The sequence below is a fragment of the Felis catus genome, chromosome A2 (genome assembly GCF_018350175.1).
Source record: "Felis catus isolate Fca126 chromosome A2, F.catus_Fca126_mat1.0, whole genome shotgun sequence".
Taxonomy (NCBI): Eukaryota; Metazoa; Chordata; class Mammalia; order Carnivora; family Felidae; genus Felis; species Felis catus.
In genome coordinates, this window is record NC_058369.1 from 77240439 (window position 1) to 77254504 (window position 14066).

Genomic DNA, 14066 nt, shown 5'->3' on the forward strand with positions numbered 1-14066 from the left:
GTTAGTATTTTTCTGTCCCGTGTTCCAGAGCAGGTGAAACTACCTTGTAAGGGGCCCAGGCATATGTTGGGAAGTAAGGCCCTTTGGATGAGATTCAATACAGAGCCAACTTTTATCCAATTTTGCTATAGAATGAAAGGACGTATCACAGGATTTGGGGTTGCTGGGTTTTCGTAGATAGTAACCTACAGATTTTCCTTAGGCACCAACTTCAGAAACAAGAGAGTACTTATTATTTGACTGTCATTGAAGATATTCAGGATAGCAAGTGAATATTTATGATCTAAATGGAAATGAGTGAATGTAACTTACATGAACATTTAACACCAAAGGACAGCTGAATGTCCCTGATGGGCTGAAGAGAAGATGACAGAGAAGCAGCCTTTAAGGTTAAGAAACAAAAGACCAGCACTTATTCTCTAACCTGCCTTTTGGTCTGCTCTGTACTTTGCATAGAGCTTCTGCCTTAAGCCCTATTATTATTCATTTGGCGTGCATCAAATATTTTCCTACCCAGCTATTTTTTTTTTCAAAGATGCTATTATATTGCTCATATGGCTTTTTATATTGTCCTTTTCACTTAGTCTTATCTTCCATCTAATTACATTTTTTTGTCAAGGATTTTTTTTATTACATAATGTGATTCTTCTTCCCTATGACTCTGGAGCTAAATATTGCCACAGAACACATTTACTTTGAAAAGGAGGAAACGAAGGTTGCCCTCAGATCTAATGCTAAAATTATAAAATCATAAAATGATAGATATCGTAAAATACAATCATATAAAGTTTAATAGAATCAAAATTACATAGAAGCAGAGTACTAATTGTCACCATATCCAACAAATAGAAAGTAAATAAAATCCCCTAAGGGTTGCATAAGCCAAACACACACACACACACACACACACACACACACACAGATTTAAATAGAGTTTAGACCTACTGATGGATAATTTATAACAAACCCAGGCGGCACAGAGGTTTTTGCATGTTGATAACAGCACACAGCCTGAGCGGACCAGAGTCAGACACAATGTCATCACTGACATCGTTTGAACAATTTTTAAATTTTATTACAAGTATCTTTATTACGTGCCCCAACCCCAACCCATCCCACTTACAGTTATTAGAATTCTGCGCTATAATATTCAGCAGTATAATATCCAGCACTCTTGTAACATAGCAATGGATTTTTCAGGTTGGCTTTAATCCACTACGAATTCTACGCAAGCGCAACAAAGCTTTGAAGAAAATCCGAAAACTGCAGAAAAAAGGCTTGCTGCAAGTGACACCAGTAAATGTCTTTTTTTTTTTATGGGAAAAAGTATTTTTTTTTATATTTAACAGCACGTGGGTTATCATTTCAGCTATGCACTGATTCCTGGAACCAACAGAACCTTAGCCCAGCATTGACTGTGTATGTATACACCTGACAATTTGACCAAATTAGAGCATTTTCTCAAAAACCTTCTAGGCCTCCTTAATTCTCCTAAGGGCTTCTTTAGTCCCGTGAGAATCAGATCTACTTCCTGGAAATGAAACCAGTAAGTTTCTTGACCACATTTCTGGGTGTTAGAGCTGAAGGTATATAAAACGTAGTAGTTCAAGGTGTTGGCTCCATTTCTTTAAATGAAATGCTAGGTAACAAGGATGTCATATCTTTAAATGGCTTCTTTGAGGGTCTCCTTAAAACTGTTGTTTTCCTGGGAAAGTGTTTATTCTCCAGAGAAAAGGTCATTGCTTGACCTAACTTTGAATCTGTGCCTCAGAAACCCACTGGTTATTTTTGACATATGCACTGTTTTTCTTGGTCAGAGTTATCATGCATATTATTGTCTTCTCTCGCAGAAAGGAATTATATGTACCAATGATGGCTTTAAAGATTCCGACGAAGAGCTGGACAACAATCAGATAGAAGGACTGGATCAACCGATCAATACCACCGACCTGCCTTTCGAGATAGACTGGAATGCCGACCTTCCTCTCAACACTATGGTCCCTAAAATCAGCCTGCATAGCCTCATTCTTGACTTTTCAGCTGTGTCATTTCTTGACATTTCTTCAATGAGAGGTCTCAAAACGGTAATTTCTTTTTTCCTAATAAAAACAACCAATCACTGGCGCCTGGGTGGCTCAGTCAGTTAAGTGGCCGATTTCGGGGCTGGAACTCACGAGCTGCGAAATCATCTCACGGCTTGTGATTTTTTGGGGCTCTGTGCTGACAGCTCAGAGCCTGGAGCCTGCTTCGGATTCTCTCTCTCTCTCTCTCTCTCTCTCTCTCTCTCTCTCTCTCTGCCTCTCCCCGACCTGCACTCTATCTCTTTCTCTCTTTCAAAAATAAATAAACATCAAAAAAAAACTTTTTTAAAAATGGGAAAAAAAGTCAGTAACCAAAGGTAAAAAGTTCTATTTGTAGAAAGATGCTCCTTTAGATAATACACACTTAAGTAGAAGTAAATCGTCAGGATTTACATCTCAGGATATTCCATGGAGAGAGAGGGAGTGGGGTGGGGCATGTTTAGTGAAGTCTTTCAAACAGCATTTCCCAGGAGAGTGGCATATAATTTTGAAGACAACCACACCTACATGTCTAATGTATGCTGAAATTGTCAGTAGACACTCCTACCAAATTCTAGTTCTGCAGGACCTTCCGACCCTTGTGGGCACTGGATCTAAGTTGTCCTGAAATACAGAATATTTGAGAAGGTCTTGGACCAAAGTGGACTCGTGGATCCTTTCATTTTTGTCTTTACCCATTATACACCGAAGACACTTCAGTTGACTGTATAAAATCTGCTCCCCGCCGCCCCCACCGCTCTGCCAAAAAAGTAGCTATGTGAAAGAAATGATGTCACATGTGATTTAAAAATAGGACTGGAACCTTCCAGTTGTACTCTGTTCTCTTTCCATGGTTCTGTCAGCATTTCAAAATAAATTAGTTTCCAAAGGAGATGCACAAACAGAAGTAAAGAAAATTTAAGAAATTCCACATTTACCACTCTTTTTCTTGTTTTTTTTTTTTCCCAGAAATCTGCCTACATAAAAGCTGAGCTAAGATAAGATCTATTAAACATGGGTGAACTGGATACAAAATTAGAAAACGGAATCAATTTTGTTTCCCTCAAGCTTGAAAAAAAAAATCTTAACATCATAGAACTCTCACAACTGCTTGCCTTTTATTTTCTTTCTCCGTTTTTGTGTTTGCTTGTTTTAGCTTTCAAGGAGAAACCACACACACACACACACACACACACACACACACACAATCCCAGCAGTTTAGCAGAAAGAACAGGGACTCTGTGTTGTGATTTTTTAAAGCCCTAATTGTTAACTCAGAACCTAGTAGAAGTTCGGTGTTCATTGATGATGACAATAATTTACTGATCATCTAAACGGATCAATAGTACAAGCGACTTTTCTTACCTTTATGTGACCTTACATCACTACTGGTATTTATTCTTAGCCTAGAGACCTGGAAAACATAACGGTTCATTGGTGTTAGATACATCTAGTCACTGTGGGCAGGGACAATGATGTCATTAGGGCTTTGGTTTTTTCTAATTTTGTGTAGCTAGAAAACTCTGGCCAAGGTCATCCCATAAAAGAAACAGCTTTCAAGTTAAATCAGAGTTCATCTTGTGAGTTGAAGCAGAAGATTTCCCTCTTGTCCTTCCCCGCAAGAATGGTGATTTTTAACTTGTCCCTGAGGAGGAGAGTTCCTTCCTTCGGTTTTATTTCCTTCTGTCAGAGTCTCGTTTTTAACTTTAGTTTCTCTTTACATTATCGTCGTTTTTCAAAATGTAAAAGGTTCTTTAACCAACACATCACCCATAAGGTATAATTACGAGTTTTCTTTATATTTCTCGCAAGTAACGCTGTTCCCTAAGGAAGATCTATTTTCTTTCTAACAGCTTTTGCAAGAATTTATCAGGATCAACGTAGATGTGTATATTGTTGGAAGTGACGGTAAGTTGTTTGGTTTTTTTGTCCTGACAATCACTTCAGGCTCATGGCGAACTGTCAAGGTAGACAGCCTCTCCAAAGTATAGAGCTTGTTTATAGATCAAGAAGGAAGTCCAACGTGTAGCCAAACCAACAGAAATCCCCACAGAAATAGCCTCTTCATATTTTAGATGTATTGATATGTAATTAAATCCACTTTACAAGGTGAGGCCTATTTCAATAGGCAGCAGAAGAGTGAAGACACAACCACTTTTAACCCTCATCTTCCTGAGAAAGCAGGCTTGCTTTCTCTCTTCCTCCCCTCCCCTGATTCCTCAGCCCATAATACAGTAGTTTGGGGGAAAGCATTTTAAGGAGAGGGGACAAGTGCCCGGGTCCCGAGGGAGGCATGAAATTGGCATCTTCTGTTTTTCCTCTCTACTGGCTCCTGCCCGTAAAATCTATATTCTAGTTTCGAGGCTTGCTTATAATTAAAAATAGTCCGTTGAGCTCAGTAACCCTTTAATCTACTAAACAATTATACTCCTTCCGCATCATCACAGATCTCTTTGAAAGTGTCTTGTCCTGCTGCCTCAGCTGCCTGGCATCCCTCTCTTAGCCCTGAACTAAGATCATCACCTTCCTGCCCGTTGCGCACCACACAGTCCCATCCAGGCTCTGGAGACCACACTGTGCTCCTGTCTCCTCCCCCTGCAGGCGCTACTAAGTCTTGCCAGTGTCGGAAGCTTGCCTGTGAACAGACTTGCCCACCTCCACGCCTTTGTAGCTTCCCTCCTCCATCTTTCTCCAAACCTGGGCATACTTGGCAATGTTATCTGCTCTGTCAGGTTTTCCCAGACGCCCATCAAGAAGAAACCATCTTTCCTCTCTCTGAATTTCCATAGCACGTTTTCTGTACCTGTCTTGCTCGTTCAACAAAACCCCAGGGACCTACTATGCGTGGGTCATGATTTGAAGAACCAAGAAAACGTTCAAGAAAAAACTCTGATCGCTTCCTGTCTTTATTCTTCCACATCACTTTTCCGTTCATTACTATAGGTGTATATACAAGTTCTATCTTCCTTGATGGTGAGTTTCATATGTCTGTCTAATTTCTCTCTTCATCCTCCCCATTACCCAGCCAGGGCTCTGCACATAGTTCACATGAGGTAATCTTTGGTTGAGGGATCTGTACAAACAAGTGCTGGTTAGTGCCTACGGGAAGGGGGTTTCTCAAAGATAACTCGAGAGTTAATGCAGGGTGCCAAGGAAGGTGTTTTCTGATGGAACACAGCAGCTTTAAGGAAACAGACTATGGTAAGTAACAGGTCCAGCAATCCAGAACAAGAGCATGTCACTGGTCTATGAGCATATGTTCTATTTTGGCAGAACCCCAATTTTTTATAAGCCACACTCACTGTTCTCATCAGCCAGGGAGAGAATCCACTAGGCTCCCAACTAGAGCAAAAACAGATTGCTTTTCTTCTGAGAAGTACTAAAAGCCTTCCTCATTTCAATCTTTTCCTTCATTCTTTTGACAATGGGGCATTCAATGTATACTTTTACCAGAAAGGTATCCTCTCGGGGCACCTGGCTCAGTGAATTAAGCATCCAACTTCAGCTCGGGTCAAGATCTCACGGTCTGTGAGTTCGAGCCCCACGTTGGGCTCTGTGCTGACCGCTCAGAGCCTAGAGCCTGGTCTGGATTCTGTGTCTCCCTCTCTCTCTCTCCCTTTCTCTCTCTCAAAAATAAAGCTATAAATAAATAAATAAATAAATAAATAATTAAAAAGTATCCTTTTGTTCCAGAAAACACTAAACTAATGGCACACTGGTATCACACCATTGCAATCCCCAAACACCTAACCGAATACAAATGAACTGCACCTTGGCGAATGGAAGTTCAAATCTGCCGTCTCAGGAAGAAGCCCGTGGCCACACAGGTGCTTCTTCCTGTGATTCTTCCTTTCCTCTCTTTAGATGATTTCATCGAGAAGCTTGTACAGTGTGAATTTTTTGATGATGAAGTCAAGGACTCCATCTTCTTCTTAACAATCCATGATGCTGTTTTGCACATTCTGATGAAGAAGGATTACAGTGCTTCAAAGTTTAATTCCAGTCAGGTACCAGCCCTCTGGTGGTGTTCTTGTTTGTATAAAAACCATCTGTGATTACATTTGCCTTTCTTTTTCGACCTTAAAAAAAAAAATGTTCCTAATCCATAATTCCTTTCTGGTTTTCTCAGGAAAAACAACCGAAATTTGATTTTACCATAAATACAAATGGAGGATTACGTAATCGAGAATGTCAGGTAAGATTCTTCCACAAGTGTAGCTTTGTCTGGACAACAGAACAGCAAAGCTGAAAAGCAGTAAGGCCTCTTCCAGCATGCTGCAGAAAGTCTGGCACTAGTTTGAGCCCCTGTGCTTCTTCCCTAGAAAATGGAAACAATGCCAGTTTTCACAGGGACCTGGCGGGGGGGTGGGGGGTGGGTAGGAATAAACTCAGACAGGACAAAAAAAGGATAGGAAATAATGATATTAGATCTCTTTTAGTGCAATATTGATCATATAGAGAGAGATCTCTTTGTTTTTAAAGTACTTACAACTAAAATCTTCTAGTTCTAGGCTTGGGGCAGAGAAAGGGATGCTGTTTCCACTTACAGATGAATTAGTGAGGGTGCTGAGAAGCCAATACCCACTTCCTGACTCCCAGGTGCACCCAGGAAGTCCCTAGCACAGGGCCCCGTGCAGCAATGAAAGTGAGGTTCCTCTCCTTCTTTATTAGAAAGATTTGTCAAATCACTTAACTAAATAGTTCTATTTCATTTTAGAACGTTCATTTCTAGAATATTCAGTCCTTTAAGGAAATGTCTCCAGTTTGGTAAAACCAGAATCACAAGTCAAAATGGATATCTGCTCCAGGTCAGGTACCTGGTAGTTTACATTCAATATCTCATATCTTACAACAATACGCAAAGAAGATATCTTCATTTCATAAATGAGAAAATTAGGAAGGGCTCAGAGAGCTTAACTAATTTGCTTAAGGTCACACACCAAAGTGACAGCAACAGGATTTGAACCAAGATCTGTCTGATGCCAAGACCTGGGCTCTACTCACCAGGCCATACTGGCTCTATCCTTTGGTGAAAGACTAATGGAATTAGGGTCCTAAGAAAGAATCTAATGATTCTCTTCAAGTATGGGAGGTGGCTGGTGGTGTTTCTCTTATTTGAACAAAGGATTAAGAAGAAAAGAAAAAAAAGGAATTTACATTAGAAATGAAGAAGTATATTGCATAAGATAACCCGAGACCATTATGAAAAGTTATGTCAAATAGGGGCGCCTGGGTGGCTCAGTGGGGTAAGCATCCAAATCTCGATTTTGGTTCAGGTCATGACTTCGTGGTTCATGAAATTGAGCCCCACTTCAGGCTCTGTGCTGACAGCATGAAGTCTGCTTGAGATTCTCTCTTTGCCCCTCCCCTACTCACATGTGTGCTTTCTCTCTCTCTCTCAAAAAAAAAAAAAAAAAAAAAATTATGTCACATAGAAAAAGGTTCTATGAAAAAGCCATCCCAGGAGCTAGATAGGTCTCAGTGACAGCCCAGAGCCCAGCGTCCAAGAGCACCAGTCATATGTCTAACCAGCCATGTTTCTCATGGCTGCATTCTAGAGAAATCCACATGTGGCACTTTGCCTGAGCCCCCTGCAAGGAGAGCCTTACTAGAAATCCTCTCCCCAATGGCTGGATTCAGAATTGTTACCAAGTTTTACTTTTTATTTATTTATTTATCTTAATTTTTTTTTTCCATTTATTCAGTTTTGAGAGACAGAGTGCGAGCAGGGGAGGGACAGAGAGTGAGAGCCAGAGAGCGTGGGGCGGTGGGGGGGACAGAATCTGAAGCAGACTCCAGGCTCCGAGCTGTCAGCACAGAGTCTGGCGAGGGGCTCAAAGTCACAAACCATGGGATTATGACCTGAGCCGAAGTTGGCTGCTTAACTGACTGAGCCACCCAGGCACCCCAACCTGCAACCTGATCAAAGCTTCAGAACTAACTGTCTAGCAGAATGTGGTCAGTACCATCCTGTACCTGTTTCCCATATTAAAACTGACAAACAAAAAATTTAACACCAATTCCCTACCTCATCACTTAGAGGAAGATAAATAAGGTCATCAGTGGTGATTCACAGAAAAGCTGAAAGCCAGTACACATAGCCCCTTGGGGCTTGTGTGGCCTCTGAAACAGTTGTGAAGGAAATATACTGCTACAACCATTATATTGATGATTAAATTAAATCAGCCTTTGAAAGATACACATATCACAACATGGTATCCCATGGGTCTATATGAACCAAGTTGCAATGGAAGGTACATGATCATTAAAATTCAAGACGAGGGGCACCTGAGTAGCTCAGTCGGTTAAGTGTCCTACTTCAGCTCAGGTCATGATCTCACAGTTCATGGGTTCAAGCCCCACATCGGGCTCTGTACTGACAGTTCGGAGCCTGGAGCCTGCTTCAGATTCTGTGTCTCCCTCTCTCCTTGCACCTCCCCCGATCACACTCTGTCTCTTTCAAAAATAAACAAAAACATTTTAAATTTTAAAAAATCAAGACGAAAAATTTGTCAATGACTCTGATAAATTCTAGGTCTTAATTTTAATAAAATGGACTGTAAGTACAAGATAGGATTATTGAAAGGGATAGAAATTAACAAATCTTTTAAAACAAGAACTTTCTATCTTCTTCCAGGTACCAGTTGAAACAAAATTCTAATCAACACATAACTCGGAAGGACCCTCATCTGACTGTCACATAAAGAACAACCTTATACCCAGAAAGTTATTGATAAGTTCATACATTGTATGAGGAATATTTTTACTCAGCAGAATTATGTTTCAGACTTTGGAACGAGATTGTTCTAGCATCATATATTTTTCACCTATCTAGTATAAAATTTTGTAAATACTCTCAATTTTTTATCTTGTAGATTTCTCAAAGGAAGACAATTTTTTGTTTATATGTATTTTTATAGCACTGACAGATTTCCCTCCAGGTCACTATACCTTCATGCATATGTTTTGCACTGTATTTACACCACTGCTTTGAATCTCATAATTTATACAGTTCATATTGTATAAATTCATACTATATACAGTTCATACTGTATACAGTTCATGCTGTATACAGTTTATACAGAACTGTATACAGTTCATACTGATATATCTCCATTTTTAAAAATTCCATCGTACAGTGGATATGTCTTGTTTTGTTAAATTTGTTAGCTTTCTGGAATATGCTTGTTGTGGGTCCCCTTGGTAGAGGTCTGGCTGGAAACCTGCCACATGAGAATCGTCTAAAACTTCTGCAGTGATCCTTAACTTTGCCCGGAGTTTGTGATTATCACTATAGCTTTTTAACGCATTCAACAACCTCCTATCCAGACTTTGACACAATCCTTCTAATGTCATATCTGTAACTATACTAAGCTTTGGAGGCAAGTCCTTTTCTTCCATCTCGTAGTATGCAAATCGTATAAGCTAATGAAGATATAAAATGAAAAGGCAAGAAGGTGAAAAACGAACAGAAAACATGATGGGTAAACCGTTCTTTCCAGTCTTAGAGAAAAGAAAAGATGGTAGGACCCAGTTTGACTTTTTCCTCCACTGCTGGTCATTATTTGTAACACACAGGGCAGAATAATCACTCTAGAGCTCAATTTGGCTAGAGAAGAAGATTCCGCATACGTGCTTCTCTGTTTTGCTGGCATTGTTCTCGGTACAAATTTGTATTTATTTTATGTAACAGATAATTTTGTAACTTTGTAAAAAATAACTTTGTCAATGGGGAAATCCCAATTGTTCTAGATCTCGCCTCTGAAGGTTTATTGTCAAAGCTCCCTCCCACTCTTTATTACTGTCTTTACTGAAAGGGCTTGTCTATTAGACTTAAACCAATTACAGTAAGGTAAAACAAAGTTTATTTACATAGCTAGTTTTAAAAACTGGAACGTAAGCACTCTTTGAAGGCACGTTTCTTAAATTTCTGAGTCATGCATACTTTATAGAGCTTCCTGCGCCCTGCAGACTTTAGGGAAACACACACACATTTTAGACATGATTTATATATGATGTGTTTGTATAGGATACTCCATGAATGTCAGATTCAGAGCTCTTTCTCTGTAGAGGTCAGGGAATAGGAATTGGAAACACAAGCCCATTTCATCCATCATTTGGGGGTGGGGCCAAAGCCCCACACGGGATCGTGGCTGATGTCTGCATCTTCCCAAGTAAAGGTACTCTTTACACCCTTCTCGCTAACCAAAGAGCCATGGAGCACTCCAAGCATGGTACCCCCATTTCAGCCTATTCAACCTTAACATCTTAGAGGTTCCCTTATCCCCACCCTTAAATGTTTTTTCTCCCTAGGCCTCTAAGGTGGATATGCTCTGGGTATACGTGGCACTCGGCCTCTACTTGCCTGCCTAAAAGCAATTATTGGAAATTGGTACAAAAATCTGATCCCTGATTTAGGAAGAGGCCAAGAGATCATGTTGGAAGATAAAAATAAAAGCGACATAAATCAGAGCAAGACTGAAGGGGAGAAGATACCCAGTACTGCAACCAGGAGACAGAACAGCTTGGGAAGAGACAGATACATTACTGAAATTAAGAAAGCTTGAAGCTAATAACGTGCCAGTTTATCCTTAAAATTTTTTGCCAATAATTATTTAAGAATGATACACATTCTTATCTAAATGCAATAGCTCACCACTCAGAGACGCAAATGAGAGGTTTTAAATGCAAGCTTGGCTTTACACTGCATAAAGGACAGACAACAGGAACCTTTAATTCATTTTCTGTCATCTTCACCTGGACGTCTACATGTCAAAACTGATCTACTGACCTTCTCCCCCTAATCTGCTTTCCCAGCATCTTTTCCACCCCGGCTAACGCCAACTCCATCCTTCTAGCTGCTCAGGTTGAAAAATCTGTCAGGATATTCTACTGTCTCTACCCTTAAAATATATCTAGAATCAATTCCTTTAATTCTCCAAATAGACCGCATAAGGTAGGTACTAGGTTTAAGCCCATTTTGGGGAAAAACAAAATAAATCAAGGTCCAAGGAGGGTAAGTTATTAGTCCGTTATGTAGTTGCAGGTGGGAGAGCCCGAATTCAGTCTAGACGGTCCAACTCTAGAGCCAGGCTCTTAATCATTAGGAAATATTACCTCACAAAACAAATGAACACCTGTCTAAATACCGATCTAGCCTAAGGCAGGACTAAACTCAGGAACAATATAGCTGTGTTCTACAGATGTGTTTCAAAGTCGGTAATTCAGTACTGCACGTTGAAAATGTACCCAGAAGAGCTTTTAGGAAACAGGAATGTCCAGAATCAAATAAACTTAATATTTCGCTCGCATTATGGCTGTACATGTATGTGTACTTTTGTAATCCATTTTCCAATGTAATTCCCTTTTTTTCTGGCCACTATCCTTTGGAAAAGAATTTAAGAAGTTTTTTGAGGAAAATTTAGGAATGACTACCAAGAACAATTCCTAGAAGAGTTAAAATGTAAGCTTCTATAGGTCAGTGACCATATCTATTTTGTTCATCAGTGGATACCCGTTATCTCACATATAGTAAGTGCCTAATTGATATACATAAATTTATTACATTATAATATATATTTATTATCTTACATATTTATCCTTCCACAAGTACCACCATCATCTCTTGTGTAAATTATTAAAGCCCTCTGACTGGTCTATCTTTACCTTCTTCATCTGTTCCAAACACACAGCCAGAATAATCCTCCTAAAAAGAGCCAGATCATTCCACACCTTTGCTCAGAATCCCAGGATGGCTTCCCAGATCAGAGTAAGATCCAAGTTTACGATGGCCCAGAAAGCCTGTGATCTCATTCCCTCTGTTACTACCTCTGACCTCCTCTTCCTGCTCATCTCACTCATTCCATTCCCATTTCCTTGCTGGTCCCCAAATATGCCAGGTGCAGCCCCCATTTTAAGACTTTTACAGACTATGTCTGCTTAGAAAAGTCTGCCCCCGGTTACCTACATGGCTAACTCTCACCCACTTCAAATCGTGGGTCAAATGTCATCTCTTCAGTGGATTCTACCCAGACCTCACTGATTAAAACTGTGAACCTCCTTCCAGCCCATCATCCTTATTTTTCCTTGAGGCCATAGGATTTTATCGTACTCCTAACATGTTAGGTAACTTAATGAAATTTGTTGATCGTCTATCTCTAAAGACTTGTGAACCCCAGATGCTTAGAATGCTGGCACATACCTGAACGAAAGAGTGCATGAGTGAATGATTTGTATCCCACATGGTATGTGCTCATATGTTTATGAGGTATCGGTCATGAAGTACTCCCATTTCCCATGAATTAGGATGCTAAACCAGAGCATGGAGCCTACTTAGTTATCAGCTCTGTAACTAATTACTGATAACATACACCAAAATTATAACTACTTATTTCTGGAAGGGAAATATTCATTGCAAGGGGATCTATAGCTTCATTCGTAGCATTAACGTATTACGCATCCCCCAAGAGATTTATTACTTACGTAACTGAAGTGCCAATTTTAAAACAAAAGATTTTAAGTTTTCAAAGTTAACACTTGGGAAGAAAAGTAAAAGGGAGCAGAATCTTTCACTCTGAAGGCAAAAGGAGAACAATTTTAAAGGAAGATTAATAGAAAGGGGCTTAATGCAACATGAAGTTGGTGCTTACAACTACTTGGAATAGAAACGGAGTATTCGGAGTACCAGAATCGATTAACATTTCAAAATACCAAATTTTTTTAAGACATGGTCCTGCCCAAGTGTGAGACCTAAACCCATGACCTAGCATTGTTCATTTCAGTTGTGAGATTCTGTACTGCCTAAAAAGTCTTAATTCTTAAAGATAGGGAGATGGGAAAATTAAGCTTTTAACACTAAAATCTTGCCCTCGGAATTGTCTTAGCACTTTTCCCCTCAATGGTAGAAAACTGAAGGGGCATGAATCAAAACAAAAAATGTTTGAAAATCCAAATGTTTTTATTAGTATCACTATCAAGTATTTTCACTGGCTTATCTCTCTGTCCCCTTGAAGTGAAGTATATCCAATATTGCTTTATTAGACTGTGCATATATTGTAATAAGCAAATGCTACTTAGTGTCTAGGCCAAAATTTAACAGATTAGTTACAAACCAGTGAAGAAACACAAATCTACTTTGGTCAAAATAGAGTATGATTATGTAAAACTTCCTCAATTGACATCAATATTTGGTGGCTAATCTAATAATTAGAAAAATATATTTTTTGTTCTTGGTACTTGTGACTTTTTTCCATGTACAGCTGACCCTTGAACAACAGGGGTTTGAATTGCACGGGTCCACTTACTTATACACGGAGTGTTTTTCTACACAGAACTGTATTTTCTCTTCATTAGAACTTTTAGTAACACCTTTTCTAGCTTCATGGTAAGAATACAGCGTAGGATACATATAAATATATATAAGATGTACTAATCAACTACGTTATCAGGCTATTATTAAAGTTTTCAGTGAGTCAAAAGTTATACATGGATTTTCATCTGTGCAGGGGGCCAGCACCCCGAATTCTCACGTTGTTCAGGGTCAACGGTACTTATAACATAGGACCTTTCCAAAATTTTCATGACATAGGAAGGACTATAGGACTTTTCAAAAAAAGAGGTATGATACCCTTCCAGTATGTTAGGAGTCAGCAGCTCTGTATACCTCATAAAGTCACTTAATTGTGAGTTTAAGAATACGTTCAAATGTCTTTTCCATTTACATCAGTGGTATCTAGTTAGTATTTACACAATGATTTTGAGCAAATGATTTTTACAGGGCAAAATGGATATAGTTTCTTATGGTTTTTGCAACTGATATTTCCCAAATACTAGGTTATATTGTGAACGGGCACGCCACTGAAAAAACACTAACATTCGACTTGCTGGTTTCAATCTCAACAAAAGTGAAGCTAATTTTACTGTAAAAGTTGTACCGACACAGACACACAGAAAATTTTGCATTCTCCCAAATGTGTCATCAGTAGGTAAAAATCCACCTAGGCAAAA

At 39.4% G+C, this 14066-nt stretch overlaps 1 protein-coding gene across 1 annotated transcript in view; it reads left to right on the forward strand.

Annotated features, from left to right (window-relative positions):
* Window positions 1-11371, forward strand: part of SLC26A3 (solute carrier family 26 member 3) — a 47328-nt gene extending 35957 nt beyond the window's left edge. Inside the window, exons 16-21 of the mRNA XM_006929111.4 lie at window positions 1201-1296; window positions 1851-2084; window positions 3914-3968; window positions 5925-6067; window positions 6190-6255; window positions 8698-11371. Of these exons, the coding sequence (XP_006929173.1) occupies window positions 1201-1296; window positions 1851-2084; window positions 3914-3968; window positions 5925-6067; window positions 6190-6255; window positions 8698-8721 (618 nt within the window). The 3' untranslated portion in view covers window positions 8722-11371. The remainder of the gene's footprint in view (window positions 1-1200; window positions 1297-1850; window positions 2085-3913; window positions 3969-5924; window positions 6068-6189; window positions 6256-8697) is intronic.
* Window positions 11372-14066: the final 2695 nt, after the last annotated feature.